General features: G+C 44.7%; 1 protein-coding gene across 6 annotated transcripts in view; it reads left to right on the top strand.

The window, feature by feature from the left end:
* Positions 1 to 15,431, top strand: part of THOC5 (THO complex subunit 5) — a 42,599-nt gene that overhangs the window by 14,605 nt on the left and 12,563 nt on the right. For 5 of the 6 annotated variants that reach the window (XR_001882146.1, XM_017855573.1, XM_017855575.1 and 2 more), the window contains exons 7-13: positions 1,719 to 1,833; positions 6,522 to 6,654; positions 7,377 to 7,409; positions 9,483 to 9,560; positions 10,250 to 10,290; positions 10,543 to 10,642; positions 12,789 to 12,897. Coding sequence is in view for 5 of the 6 variants with exons in the window: in XM_017855573.1 (XP_017711062.1) it covers positions 1,719 to 1,833; positions 6,522 to 6,654; positions 7,377 to 7,409; positions 9,483 to 9,560; positions 10,250 to 10,290; positions 10,543 to 10,642; positions 12,789 to 12,897 (609 nt within the window). In the remaining variant the exon portion in view is untranslated. The remainder of the gene's footprint in view (positions 1 to 1,718; positions 1,834 to 6,521; positions 6,655 to 7,376; positions 7,410 to 9,482; positions 9,561 to 10,249; positions 10,291 to 10,542; positions 10,643 to 12,788; positions 12,898 to 15,431) is intronic. The other variant, XM_017855579.1, reaches the window with a different exon arrangement.

Below are 15,431 nucleotides of genomic sequence, written 5' to 3' on the forward strand. Positions count from 1 at the left end.
CTGTTGGATTTTTGGTTGTTTCCATTTTTTTTTGCTGTCATAAATAATACTTCAAGTCACACTTTCGGTATAAATTTTTCTATACTAATAAAGAGTTTTATTTATTTATTTTTTTGACATGGAGTTTCACTCTTGTCGCCCAGGCTAGAATGCAATGGCGTAATCTCGGCTCACTGCAATCTTTGCCTCCCTGGTTCAACCAATTCTCCTGCCTCTCAGCCTCCTGAGTAGCTGGGAGTACAGGCATGTTCCACCATGCCCAGCTAATTTTTGTATTTTTAGTAGAAGCAGGGTTTCACCATGTTGACCAAGATGGTCTCTGTCTCTTGACCTCATGATTCGCCCGGCCTCCCAAAGTGTTGGGATTACAGGTGTGAGCCATCACGCCCAGCCAATTTTTGTATTTTTAATAAAGACAGGGGTTTCACCATGTTGGCCAGGCTGGTCTCAAACTCCTGACCTCAGGTGATCCACCCGCCTTGGGCTCCCAAAGTGCTGGGATTTTAGGCATGAGCCACTGTGTCCGGCCAGTACTGTGTGTTTTAATCGAAGTCATTCTAAAAATACAGTGGTTTTGTTTTTTGTTTTTTTTTTTCCGTAATGAACTTTTCATGGTTGTATCCTTACCATTCATGGTAACTTTTTCCCCTTTCATATTTGTACAAGAATACTAGGGCTTTTGATTGGCACATTTGTTCTGGTTTTTTGTTGGTGAAGTAGCTGTATACTTGCCTTTTTCTGTTATGGAATGTATTCTCCGTTTTTGGTTCATATTATGAATTTAATAAGCACCAAATCTGGTTCTTTTTTTCTTTTTTTTTTTGAGATGGAGTCTTGCTCTGTTGCCCAGGCTAGAATGCAGTGGTATTATCTTGGCTCACTGAAACATCCGCCTCCTGGCTTTAGGCAGTTCTCCTGCCTCAGCCTCCCGAGTAGCTGGGATTACAGGCACATGCCACTGTGCCCGGCTAATTTTTTTAGTAGAGACGGGGTTTCACCATGTTGGCCGGGCTGGTCTCGAACTCTTGACCTCAGGTGATCCGCCTGTCTGGACCTCCAAAGTGTTGGGATTACAGGCGTGAGCCACCGTGCCCGACCAAGTCTGGTTCTTAGGAAATTTGTGTCAGTGTCTTAGCAAATGGGACTGGCCTATCACTCCGTTGTCCAGTCCACTGATTGTGCTGGGCACAGACTCAGCTGTCACTGCTGCATTCTTGTGGCACTGGTCCAGAATCTATTCCCACCCTGTCCCAACCAGGCCAGTCCATGGGCCTCTTTTGGGTTATATAGCTGCTAAGTCCATGTTTATGAAAGTTTTAGGTCTTACCTCTCAAGCAAGAAATGGAACAGAAAATGGCATGTGTATCCCCTAGTGGTCTCCAGAGCAGACAGAGCCTCTGGAGAGCAAGAGACATGAATCCAAAGCCCAGCACAGTGTTTGTTCTTGGCTAGATGCCCTTGGGCAAGTTATCGACTTGCCTGAGCCTTGGTTTCCTCCTTTGGGGATAAGAAAAGTCCCCGTCTTCCAGGGTCTTTATAAGGATTAAATGTGATTGTGCTTGTAAAGAACTCACCAAAGTACCTGGCACACATTGAGTGCTGGATAAATATTAGCAGTTAATCATGGCTGCTACCATTAGGTGGAGTCGGACAGTGCACAGGCATGTTGAGGTATCACAGGGGACATCAGGTGACAATGCTCTTTCCTCCCCCAACAGGCTGGCAGAGAAGTACCGAGAGTGCCTATCCAACAAGGAGAAGATTCTCAAGGAGATTGAGGTGAAGAAGGAGTACCTGAGCAGCCTCCAGCCCCGCCTCAACAGCATCATGCAGGTGGGGCCCGCTGGCCTTTTGCTTTGCCTTCACCACTGACCAGGCACTGCCAGATGCGATGTCACCCTTTGAGATTTGCCAGGTCTATTACCCTAAATTAGAGTATAGTATAAGGATGGCCTTGTCTGCATCCCTACCCAGTTGGTGTGATAAGCTTGTGTCTGGGAGGAAGAAGTGCTGGCCTCAGGAATATATACACACATTGACCTGGGTGTTTTCATCCAAAGCCTCTTCTGGGTAGCATACTTTCTCAGACTGTGTAAATTTGGTTTACCCCCTGCATGGCCCCCACTGGCCTCACAATCTCCAGGCATCTAAACTTGCTTCTTGTGGATGTCTGTTTGATCCCCCTGACTACACTTCAGGGTCAGACTGCTCAAGAGATCTTCTCACTCTGAAAAAAACTTTACTCATGAGGAAGAGTCCACACTTTACCTGTAAAATATAATGTCTTTCTGTATAGGTGGCCTACTTTTTATTTGCTTTGCGAAGCCAGATTTGGTCTAAATCCTTATAATTTTGTGAAGCAAGGTAGATGGCTAATATGAAAGAACTTTGTAAAAGGATCCTAGAGATAAATTTGCTTATTTTCTTAGGATTTGGCAATCTCTGTATTTCCTTTCTTCAGCTCTAAGTGTGGAAGGAGAGTTGTTGACTGCTTGTGGTGCCTCATGCCTGTAATCCTAGCACTTCGGGTGGCTGAGAGGGGAGGATCACTTGAGCCCAGGAGTTTGAGACCAGCCTGGGCAATATCGGGAGACCTCACCTCTACAAAAAAAAATTAACTGGTCATGGTGGCACATGCCTGTTGTCCCAGCTACTTGGAAGGCTGAGGCAGGAGGATCGCTCCAGCCTGGGTGACAGAGCAGAAATTAAAAGTTTTGGTTGTACTTAACCAAAGCTTCTGCATGGTTAAATTTTCTCTTGTTACCTGGAAACTTTCTAAATGGATACAGGTTAAATAATTTCTTGTATGGTACAGCCTTAGAGCTATGATGAAAGTACGGAATCAAACCACTGATACCAAACCACTGACAGAATAACTGAAATATAAAAGAAGATCTGTCATATTATTAAATAAAAAAATGCAAGTTGTAGAACATATAGTATAAGCTCATTTCTATATCTTGGTTTACAAAGTATCTGTAGGGATATATACATGTAGGAGTTGGGTATATACTTGGAAAAGTCTATATTCATACCAAACCATTAGCAGCTACCTTGAGGACTGGGAACTGGGAGCTTTTGTTTTACAAACTTGAATACCACTTTTTTTTCCCTTTTCCTTACCCACCTTTGCTGCCGCCCCCCATGACTTTAAGATGCTTTTTTTTTTTTTGAGACAGAGTTGCTTTGTTGCCTAGGCTGGAGTGGAGTGGCGCCATCTCGGCTCACCGCAACTTCTGCCTCCCAGGTTCAAGCGATTCTCCTGCCTCAGCCTCCTGAGTAGCTGGGTTTACAGGCGCCTGCCACCACACCTGGCAAATTTTGTATTTTTAGTAGAGATGGGGTTTCACCATGTTGGCCAGTAGTCTTGAACTCCTGATGTCAGGTGATCCACCTGCCTCGGCCTCCCAAAGTACTGGGATTACAGGCATGAGCCCCCACGTCCGGCCTAAAATGCTTTTTTTTTTTTTTTTTTGAGACAGAGTCTCACTCTGTTGCCTAGGCTGGAGTGCAGTGGTACAGTCTCGGCTCACTGCAAGCTCTGCCTCCCGGGTTCATGCCATTCTTCTGCCTCAGCCTCCCAAGTAGCTGGGACTACAAGTGCCTGCCACCACGCCCAACTAATTTTTTGTTTTGTATTTTTAGTAGATACGGGGTTTTACTATGTTAGCCAGGATGGTCTCGATCTCCTGACCTCGTGATCCGCCTGCCTCAGCCTCTCAAAGTGCTGGGATAACAGGCGTGAGCCACCATGCCCGGCCTAAAATGCTTTTCATTTTACTTTATGTATTGCGCAATTGATCCTCATGCACTGCGCAGAGTCTGCAAACTTGAAACTCAAAGCGATCTAGTTCAGTCTTTCCTGAGTCAAGAAAAAAAAGAAAAAAAAAAAAAAACAGAAGAAAACCACACAAATAAAATCTCTGAAACAAAACCTGAATTCATTGCCTAAGGTCTTGAATACAACTTTTAAAAACAATGTACAATGTATTACTTTAAAACAGAATTTTATATACAGAAAAGCATATAACTCGCAAGTATATGGCTCAATGAATATTCACTAAGAAACACATCTGTGTAACCAGCACCCAAAATCCAAGAGAAAGAATGTTAACAATTTCCTGTAAGCTCCTTTATTCCCCCTCCCAGTCCCTATCTTCCCCCACACCCCAGTAACCATAATCTTGACATCTAACATCGTAGGTTCGTTTTGTCTGTTTTTGAGCTCTATACAAAGAGAATCATAGTATATACTCCTATATCTGGCTTCTTTTGTTCAGCAGTATGTTTCTAAGATTCATCTGAGCTATTATGAGTGCAGGAGTTTGTTTTCACTGATGTTTAGTATTTGGTTGTTTCCCGCTTAGGGCCGTTTGAATAATGCTGCTATGATCTTATACGTGTGCTTTGGCATACATGTGTACATCTGTCTGTTGAATATATACCCAGGAATGAAATTGCCAGGTCATACAGTATGTTATACATATATTTAGCTTTTGTAGACACTGAAACAGTTTTTTAAAGTGATTGTACCGATTTACAGGAATTCCCACCAGCACCATATGAAAGTTCTAATTGTTCTACATCCTTGTCAACACTTGATACTCTCAGTCTCCTTAATTTTGGCTACTCTGGAGGATCTCATTATAGTTTTAATTTTTATTTCCCTGAGGACTAGTGATGTTGAACACAGCACATTTTGCCTTTTGGATAACCTCTTGGGATGGGCCTAGGCAAGTCTCTTGCCTGTTTTTCTGTTAGGTTGCCTGGAGATGAGTGTTTTCCCAGATCTTTCCCATTCTGTAACCTCCTGCCTTTTCACTTTGCTAATGGTATCTTTTAATGAGTGCATGTTCCTAATTTTACTAATTATTCTTTTCCTTTATAGTTAGTACTTTTTTTGTGTCTTGTTTAAGAAATCTGTCTATTTAAATCTGTAGTAATCCTAGAAGTGATTTTGTATGTAGTGTAAGTTAAGGGTAAAGAGTCATTTTTTTCTTTCCACATAGGTATTTAGCTGACCATTTATTGAGGACATTCTCTTCGCACTGCTCTGTAGTGCCACTTTTGTCACAAATCAGATATCTTTGTACATGTGGATATGTGTGTAATCTCTGTGTCCATCCTTGCACAGTATCACACCGTCTTATTTACTGTGGCTTTATCAGAAGTCTCGATGCACAGTTGCAACCTAATTCTTCAGGATTGTCTTGGTTATTCTTAGCCCTTTGCATTTACATATAAGTTTCAGAATGCGGTTGTCTGTTCTTACCTGCTGGGATTTTGATTGGGATTGCATTGAATCAGCAGACCACTTTAGAATAAATTGTTATCTGGACAATATTTGAGTCTTCCAGGCCACTGACATTCATATGTATCCACTTATTTTAGACTTTTCATGTCTCAGGTTTTTGTGTAGAGGCTTATATGCCTTTCATTTGTTTATTTTTATTTTATTTTATTTTATTTTATTTTATTTTATTTTATTTTATTTTAAGGCAGAATCTTGCTCTCTTGCCCAGGCTGGAGTACAGTGGTACAATCTTGGCTCACTGCAACCTCTGTCTCCCAGGTTCAAGCAATTCTTCTGCCTCAGTCTCCCGAGTAGCTGGGATTACAGGTGCGTGCCACCACACTTGGCCAATTTTTGTATTTTTAGCAGAGATCGGGTTTTACCATGTTGGCCAGGCTGGTCTCAAACTCCTGACCTCAGGTGATCCACCTGCCTTGGCCTCCCAAAGTGCTGGGATTACAGGCATAAGCCACTGTGCCCAGCCTGCTTGTTTATTGTTTTTTGTTTGTTTGTTTGTTTGTTTTTTGAGACAGAGTTTTGTTCTTGTTGCCCAGGCTAGAGTGCAATGGCACGATCTCTGCTCACCGCAACCTCTACTTCCTGGGTTTAAGTGATTCTCCTGCCTCAGCCTCCCGAGTAGCTGGGATTACAGGCATATGCTACTACGCCCAGCTAATTTTGTATTTTTTTTAGTAGAGACAGGGTTCTCCATGTCAGTCAGGCTGGTCTCGATCTCCCGACCTCAGGTGATCCTCCTGCCTCAGCCTCCCAAAGTGCTGGGATTATAGGCATGAGCCACTATGCCTGGCCTGTTTATTCTTATTTGATGTTTTATTGATGGTATTGAAATGGCATCTTTTTATAATTTCTTTTTTTTAATTGATTTTTATTTTTTATGGAAATGGCATCTCGTTAAGTTACCCAGGCTGCTCTTGAAATCCTAGCCTCAAGTGATCCTCTTGCCTCAGCCTCCCAAAGTGCTGGGACTATGGGCATGAGCCCTGGTACCCTGACAGTAAGTAAAATAAAACAATTTTATTTTCTTACTGTTTGTTGCTAGTATAAAGAAATATAATTTTGTTTATATTGAGCTTTTATCCACCTATTAGTTCTATTAGTTTATCATGTATCACTTTTATAAACAATGATTTATAGTCACTCAGTAGCCACTTGTTCCTGTGTGGACTGGCTAAAAAAGGAAGAACAAAAATCTGTCTCTTGTGTGCAGGCTTCCCTTCCGGTGCAGGAGTACCTGTTTATGCCATTCGACCAGGCTCATAAGCAGTATGAGACAGCCAGGCACCTGCCGCCTCCCCTCTATGTCCTCTTTGTTCAGGCCACTGCGTATGGGCAGGCCTGTGGTGAGTATGGGGGCTGGGTGAGGACGAGGGGCTGTGGGAGCAGCAGCTGTGGCCGAGTGAATCAGTTGGAAGCAGTACCTGCTAAGGAAATTTCTCAGTCCTGCCCCGAAGCCCTCAGGTGACAGACGCTTTCTTCCCTCTGCATTACCCAGCATGGCTGCTCTGACCAGCTGGCCTAAGGCTGAATTAATACCTGATGGGTATTTCACAATGGGTGGCTTTGAGTCATTCGTGAGCCTGGCTGGACAGCTGTTGGGTGCAGAGCCCAGGCAGCCTATCTGGGCTCCCAGGTGCTCACCCCATCAAGGCACGCTTGGCAGTTAGATCAGTGCCTCTTGCTCTGCTTCAGGGTGGGGGTGCCTGGTGAATACAGGTCTCAACCAGCTCTCCCAGGCTTTCACCATGCCTTGAATCAGGCTGCATGTCTTTGTTGTGAATTTCCAGGTTAGATATGTCCTCATTAAGCTTGAGGGCAGCCTGTGACTCAGCTAGGGTTTTGAGAAAATTTTGGAGACCCTGCCTTTTGCCCTAATGCAGCTTTCACCCAGCACCTAAATTTTCTCCCCCACCCCACCCCACCACATCAGACAGACATATGCTGCACCAGTGCTTGCTTCTCCTCCCACCGTGGGCACCAACACATTACTGTCTCTCTTCTTGTGTCTTCCTCGTCCTTCTGGTCCTCCCCTCCCCTTTGTTCTCCCTCCTGTTTCCATCATCAGCTCATATGAAATCCTCCCAGCCCCCTAGACAGGGTGAGTAATTTTCTTTTCTTTTATGTTTAAAATCGGCCTGTTCCATTCTGATGTTCGTATAGAATGCTAATATTAAATAGCTGAAAAAAATAGTCTGGCGTTTGCCAGTGACTGATGGGAGCAACTAGTTGTTTGGGGTGAAGGGTGGTGATTCACATAGGGTTGCCATAGATAAGGCAGTGGTCAGCCACTTGGGGGAAGTTTGCCATCCCTCTTTTGTGTGGCTAGGCAAACCATTTCAGGTTCTTGGGACTATCTGTACCCTTAAAAGTAGAGTTGGAAGGTGGTGGGCTGTCTGACCTCACAGCAGTAGACCCTCAGAGGGGGGTCCCAAGACATCACTCAATAAGGTGTCACAGTTACACCTGGTGTATGCAACAGGCTGTTAGCTCATGTGCTGGAGAGGCCAAGCTTAAGTTGAACAGACCTAGTCTTGAATCCTGGTTTATCAGCCTTGTGGCTGTGATGTCTAGCTTCTCTGAACCTTAAGTTTCCCATCTAAAAATGGCTATAATAATGTATTACTCCTGTAGGGTTGTTGTGAGGAATAAATTTTTTTTTTTTCTCTGAGACGGAGTCTCACTCTGTTGCGCAGGCTGGAGTGCAGTGGCGTGATCTCGGCTCACTGCAACCTCTGCCTCCCGGGTTCAAGCAGTTCTCCCTGCCTCAGCCTCCCAAGTAGTTGGGGTTACAGGCGCCCACCATTGTGCCCGGCTAATTTTTATATAGTTAGTAGAGACGATGGCTATAATAATGTATTACTCCTGTAGGGTTGTTGTGAGGAATAAATTTTTTTTTTTTTCCTCTGAGACGGAGTCTCACTCTGTTGCGCAGGCTGGAATGCAGTGGCGTGATCTCGGCTCACTGCAACCTCTGCCTCCCGGGTTCAAGCAGTTCTCCCTGCCTCAGCCTCCCAAGTAGTTGGGGTTACAGGCGCCCACCATTGTGCCCGGCTAATTTTTATATAGTTAGTAGAGACGGATTTCACCATGTTGGCCAGGCTGGTCTCGAACTCCTGACCTCAGGTGATCCACTCTCCTTGGCCTCCCAACCAGGCATGAGCCACCACGCCCAGCCTAAAAATTAATTTTTAATAATTTTATAATTAAAATTACAAGCATCAGCTCATTCAGTCCCCACCACTAATGGGGCAGCTACTATTTTCTTTTTTTTTTTTTGAGACAGAGTCTCACTCTGTTGCCCAGGCTGCAATGCAGTGGCATGATCTCAGTTCACAGTAACCTCCTGGATTCAAGCAGTTCTCCTCTCTCAGCCTCCCAAGTAGCTGGGATTACAGGCACGTGCCGCCACACACAGCTAATTTTTTATTTTTAGTATAAACGGGATTTTGCCATCTTGGCCAGGCTGGTCTCGAACTCCTGACCTCAGGTGATCCACCTGCCTCAGCCTCCCAAAGTGGTGGGATTACAGGTGTGAGCCGCCGCGCCCGGCAGCTACTATTTTTCAAGTCCCCATTTCATAGATACAGAAACTGAGGCTCAGACAGTGACATAACTTTCCAGGTCATGTGTTTGGGAATTGGTTAGGTGGGGACTCAGGTCTGGGACTAGACTGCAAGATCCAAGTTCCTATTCACTGTCCTACTGCTTCCCAGTTAAGTGAGACCGTGGCAGCCATGTGCTTGGTATAGTGTAGAACGAAGAAAAAACACTTATGTGAGAGTCATTGTTTCTGGGATGTGGACAGGTGTGGATTTCTGGATGAGAACCTCTAAGACAATTGGCAGAGGAGTTCCATGTGGCTTTAGGCCCTCAGTGTGAATTTCTGTGCTTTGGTGTGCACCAGAAAGGAGAGGCATTCCCTGCTAGTTTCAGGCAATGCTGGTTTAGGAATTTGTACTTAAGTTGTTTGTTCTCAGTAAATGACAGAAAAAAAGACTTAAGTGTCCCACCTTGTTTCCCTTCATCTGGAGCAAGGATTTTTGCCGTTCCACCCTTAGTCAGCAAGGAGCTGGGCAGAAATGGGAGAAATGCAGCCCCAGAGCTGGCCTACTCATGCTGCTTAGCACCTTTCCTCAGCAGCTTTCCTACCAGACTCTTTCTTGCCCCCCAGATAAGACGTTATCTGTATCAATCGAAGGCAGTGTGGACGAAGCCAAGGCTCTTTTCAAGCCTCCAGACGACTCCCAAGGTAATGTCGTGGTTGGGATTCCTCCCCCAGCGACACCAAGTCACCATCCAAGGGCAGTCCTGGTCTTTGGAGAACTAGCTGGACTGGTTCTGTGTAGTGGGAAGCTTGACTTGAATGTCCTAGTACCTGGGGTAGACAGGAAAGAGAGCTCACTTCCCGCAGTCACAAGGTGCTGCCCGTGGATTTCAGCCCTGCCACTCACTAGCTGACTGACCCCGAGGAAGGTATTTAACATTTCAGAGCCTCAGCTTATTCCTTTGTGAAAACAGATAGTAACACCTCATGTAGGATTGTTATGTGGATTAAATAAGGTAAAGCAAGTAAGGCCTTTAGCATAATTCTCAGCACATAGTACTCCTTCATGCTTCTACTACTATTATTATTATTATTATTTATGTTACTGTTATTACCACAACCACCACCACCATCACAAGGAGGGGCTTGTGTTCCATCTAAATGACATCAAAAAGCCCTTTGAAAAAAACGGGTTGTACGTCATTCTTGTTTTTTCTTTTTTCTTCACCATGTTTTCTATACTGAATAAGAAGCAGCAAGTTAATTTATTATTTGTTATAGAGAAACTCATTTACAGAAGATAGAGTCAGGGCCCCTTTATGCCATGTGGGTTGGAGTGCTTCAGGGAGCATTTGGAGCCCCCTCACCTCTAGCTGCCTTCTCTCTGGCTGCAGATGACGAGAGTGACTCGGATGCCGAGGAGGAGCAGACCACGGTGAGAACCATTTTCTCTTATGGGGGCATCAAGCAACTGCATGCACTGGGGCATGCTTGTTTGCAGGTGACATCCTCCCTAGAAGCAGAAGAAAGAGGTTTGAAAGAAAAGGCTGCTGGGAGGGGAGTCTGGCAACCCAGCTAGCTGAAACAGCAGGTGCCAGGCAGTAGGGTTGAGGCCTGGCTGGTTGGGAGAGGGAAGGGGAGATTGGTATGACCGATGCTCATCAGCTTGGCACTTTCCTTTGTCCAGAAACGCCGGAGACCCACGCTGGGGGTTCAGTTGGACGACAAACGCAAAGAGATGCTGAAGAGGCACCCACTGTCCGTCATGCTCGACCTGAAGTGCAAAGGTCTGGCTGCACTCACCTTGTTTAGGGGATCTGTAGCACCTAAGAGTTCACCCAGCTGCAGATGCAGAGGGTCCAGGAGCCAGACGCCTATTTGCCCAACAAAGGATTCCCATTTCATGTTGCTTTGTCTTTCCTTATTGTTTTGCATGGAATTTGTTTCTTTTTGTTGTTAAGTCATAACCGTAACAACCTAGCAACAAAACTCCAGTCACATAAAGCAGAAGCTTGAGAAAACCACACCTCTTTCTGAATCTGGCAAGTCAAATATCTAGAACAAGTTGCAAAAGCATACAGGTTTTGAGTAGTAAGACCAACATGTTTAATTTAGTAAATATAAGTAGAACTTTGTATTCTGCAGAGTATATGTTTTGAAGTTGGTTTGTATGAAAAACTACCACGTAATAAAATGTTCTAGCAGTATAAGAGCTAACAGTAAAATTTAAGTTTCCCTCTCACCCCAGGTTCCTAGATACTAGTCCTAGGTTTCACCTCCAAGGGCAACCATTATTACAGACTTCTTACATGTTTTCCAGAAAGATTCTTTGCACCGAGAAGCTTTTATAGAAACGTATATTTATCCACTTCCCACTTTATTTTTTACACAAATGGAAATAGGCTCTACACACTGGTTGTCTTTTTGCTGGTTGTTTGTTTGTTTGTTTGTTTTTAGAGATAGGGTCTCTTGTCATCCAGGCTGGAGTGCAGTGGCATGATCATGGCTCACTACAGCTTCAACCTCCTGGGCTCAATTGATCTTCCCACCTCAGCCTCCCAGGTGGAGGGGGCTACAGGCACGTGCCATCATGCCAGTTAATTTTTGTATTTTTTTTAGAGATAGGGTTTTATCATGTTACCCAGGCTGGTCTTAAACTCCTGGGCTCAAACGATCCTCCTTCCTCAGCCTCCTAAGTAGCTGGGACTGAAGCATGCCCCGCTGTGGCTGACTTTGAGATAATTTTAGACTCATAGAAGACTTACCAAAATAATATGAGTTCCTATATACTCTTCATTCAGCTTCCCTTAAAGTTACATCTTAATTGTAGATGCTATGATTACCAGTGATCCACACCACTCTTAATTTCATTGGTCCAATACTGTTAACTAAATGACAGAATTTTTTTAGTTTCTTCCTTTTTCAATTAATGTCCTTTTTATGTTCAGGATCCAAGCCAGGGTCTCAAAGTGCATTTAGTTGCCATGCTTCTAAGTCTCCTCCAGGCAGTGACAGTTTCTCAGTCTTTCCTTGTGTTTCATGACCTTGATTAGACTGAGATTATGGATTTTGGGGGAGAATAGCATAGATGAGATCGTTGCTATCATGTCATATCAGGGCTACCTGATATCACTGTCTTATTTCTGCTGATATTGACCTTGATCGCTTGGTTCCCTTTCTATCTTGTATTTGTTAGAAGCTGTGTCACTAAGTCCAGTCCATGCTCAAGGGCAGAGAAATTAAGCCCTACCTCTTGGTGGGAAGAGTAGCAAAGAATTTGTAGGTGCTCTCTTTGCTTCTTTTTATTCACTATATTACTGTCGTGATTTTTTTTTTTTTTCCTTCTTGAGACAGAGTCTTGCTCTGTTGCCCAGGCTGGAGTGCAGTGGCGTCATCTCAGCTCACTGTAAGCTCCGCCTCCTGGGTTCACGCCATTCTCCTGCCTCAGCCTCCTGGGTAGCTGGGACTACAGGCGCCCGCCACCTCGCCCGGCTAGTTTTTTTGTATTTTTAGTAAAGACGGGGTTTCACCTTGTTAGCCAGGATGGTCTCGATCTCCTGACCTCCTGATTTGCCCACCTCAGCCTCCCAAAGTGTTGGAATTACAGGCGTGAGCCACCACACCCGGCCAATTTTGTTTTTATAGTAAATGATTGTAAAAGTCTGTTTGAATTTTTCTGTGATTCTGATTTTCTTTTTTTATTATAATTTCAACTTTTGTTTTCGATTCTGGGGGTACATGTGCCGGTTTGTTGCAGTATTTTGCGTGGTCCTGAGGTTTGGGGTATGAATGATCCGTCACCCAGGTAGTGGGCATAATACCTAGTGGTTAGGTTTTCAACGCGTGACCCCGCTCCCTTGCTACTCCCTATGACTCTGTTGATTCTGCTCTGAGTGTTTGACTCATAAATTCTCTCATCTTCCTCCCCTCCAGATGACAGCGTGCTTCACCTGACTTTCTACTACCTCATGAACCTCAACATCATGACAGTAAAAGCCAAAGTGACAACCGCCACGGAGCTGATCACCCCCATCAGTGCAGGGTACTGGGCAGGCGCTCTGGGCAGTGACATACGGGATGGGGAGGTGGTGAGAGCCTCATTGCAGGGCTGCTCTCGGTTCCTCCCTCTGGCTCTGGAGAGGTCCACGGCTGTGTTGTCTTGTATCCAGATGGACCAGAAGTCCTGGCACATTGCTGGTATCTTAGAAAGCATTCTTTAATTTGTGAAGTCCTCTTGCTACACAGAAGATGATAGAAGTGACAACAGCATATTTGCAAATTGAGTAGGTGGGGCAGAGCACCAGCTTTTTGCTACCAGTAAAAAGTGTGTGAATAGAAAATGAGATTTGGCAGAGATTATCAGGTTGACAAATTTAGGCCACTCTTTCCCTTTACTCTTTCTATCCCAAGGTGCTGGGATTTTTGCTCCCCAGCGCAGCCCAAGCCCATGTCCTTATCTGGGTGGTGGGAGGGCTGTGGTGGGTCCCTGTGAGAGTTTTGAGAAGAGTGAGCAGAAGCACAGTAATGACAGCCATCATCGCCTCCCCAGGAAGCCCCTGATTACGGTGTTCTTTTTTTTTATTTATATTTTTGTTGATACACAGTCTCACTATGTTGCCCAGACTGGAGGACCATGGCATGATCATAGTTCACTGTGGCCTCAAACGTCTGGGCTGTAGTGATCCTCCTACCTCAGCCTCCTGAGTAACTAGGACTACAGGTGCATGCCATCATGCCTGGCTGACTTTCTATTTTTATAGAAATGGGGTCTTGCTATGTTGCCCAGGGTGGTGTTGAACTCCTGGCCTCGAGCAATCCTCCTGTCTCTGCCTCTCACAGTGCTGGAATTCCAGGCATGAGTCACCGTACCCAGCCCAATCATGACATTTTTCTTCTGCAAACATGGGTGGGAAGAAGGGTCAGGGGGTCCTGAGGGTGAAATAGCTTCCATTCACAAGAGCACTGCCCTGACCTAGTCCCACTGTCAGCCATTGAGGCTTAGGGAGGTATAGCTCTGGTGCCTGGTGGAACAGGGCTCTTTCCACCCCTTCCAGTTCTCCATGATGATGATGGTGTCTCTTGGGTTTTAGACTCTGCTCTTAGAGTCCACATTCCCTTCAGGCCACAGCAGCTTTGGTTGCTGTGCCTGAGAATGTTGTTGGACACCCCCAGGGGTGCTCTGGATGAAATTGACCCTATTCCCATCTGACCCCAGCAGAGGGAGCCCAGGGCTTGCTTCTGAGCACCCAGTTACACTGTCCAGGGCTCTCAGTTCAATGAGGAGCTCTAGGGCCCCCAGATCGTGGTAGAGCTCATCATGAACATTCTGCTTGTTCATTTCTCAGGTGTCCTACATGCTAATAACAGGGCTGCAGCCTGGCTTTATTGCATGCTCACCTCCAGCTCTTCATGAAGCTGTTTACCTGGCCTCAGAATCTGTTTCCTCGCTGTGTGGTTGTTAATTGTAATATCCCCTGCCAGGGTGCTTGTGAAGAGTCAGGTCAAGTGCTTAGCATAGATGAAGCACTTGGTAAAGGACAGCTGATTTATCATCATTGACTCTTATAACTTTCACAATAACTCTACAAGGTGAGTTAACTGAGGCTCTGGACAGTTAAGGGGTTGCCTCAAGGTCACAGGTAGAGAGTGGAGAATTATGATTCGAAGTCAGCGAGACCTGTGTACCACTGCTGTCATTGGCAGGTGGGCTCTGACCCCCAAACAGGGAGGAGACATAAAAGGAAATGCCACTGAAACTGGGATTAGGTATTTTAGGCCTTCAGGTGTTGTCTAGCTCATCCTTCTATTTTACAAATAGAGAAACTGAGGTCCAGGGAGCATACAACCACTTATTGCAGCATTGGACTTAAAGCCCGAGACTCTGGACTGCCAGCCCAGAAGCCTTTGCTCAAATCCAGGCTGTCTTTGGCCACATGAAGACACCAACCTGGCATACAGTTTTATTGATTTATCTATTAAAACAAGGATATATTTTCATACTAATTCCTGAATATCGTGTACTATCGTTGTAATTTCCCCGATTTTTTCATACATTTTTTTGGGGAGGGAGGTTTCAGATAAAGAATTTTTTTTTTTTTTAATAGTTTTGTGTTTTGAGTCTGGATCACGATAAGGCCCATACATTGCCAACGAGCAAAGCTTCTCTCAAGTGTCTTATCAGAATGTCCTGCCATCTTTTTTGTTTTCTCCTAAGATTCACTGTCTTGGGCTTTCCACCATCTTTTTATTTGTTGGAGAAAATGGGTCGTTTGCTCTGTAGGTTCTACCTAGTCTGGATTTTGAGGACTGTGTCCCTGTGGTATCGTTAAATGTGTTCGTCTTTCTCCCTGTATGTTCTTGTGAACAGGAAGTTGGCTTAAAGACGTGATCAGATTATATTTTCGAATTTTTTTTGCGGTGGTGGTTTGGGTAGAGGGCAGGACTATATCATAGTTGTTGAATACTTGCATCAAGAAGCAGACGCTCTCTCAATTTTTGTGATATTACTGTCATTGACAACTGTTGCCTAGATCTGTTAATTCATTAGAGATTTTTTTTTTTTTTTTTTTTTTTTTT

This window comes from Rhinopithecus bieti, unplaced genomic scaffold (assembly GCF_001698545.2).
Source record: "Rhinopithecus bieti isolate Rb0 unplaced genomic scaffold, ASM169854v2 scaffold_36959, whole genome shotgun sequence".
Classification (NCBI taxonomy): domain Eukaryota; kingdom Metazoa; phylum Chordata; class Mammalia; order Primates; family Cercopithecidae; genus Rhinopithecus; species Rhinopithecus bieti.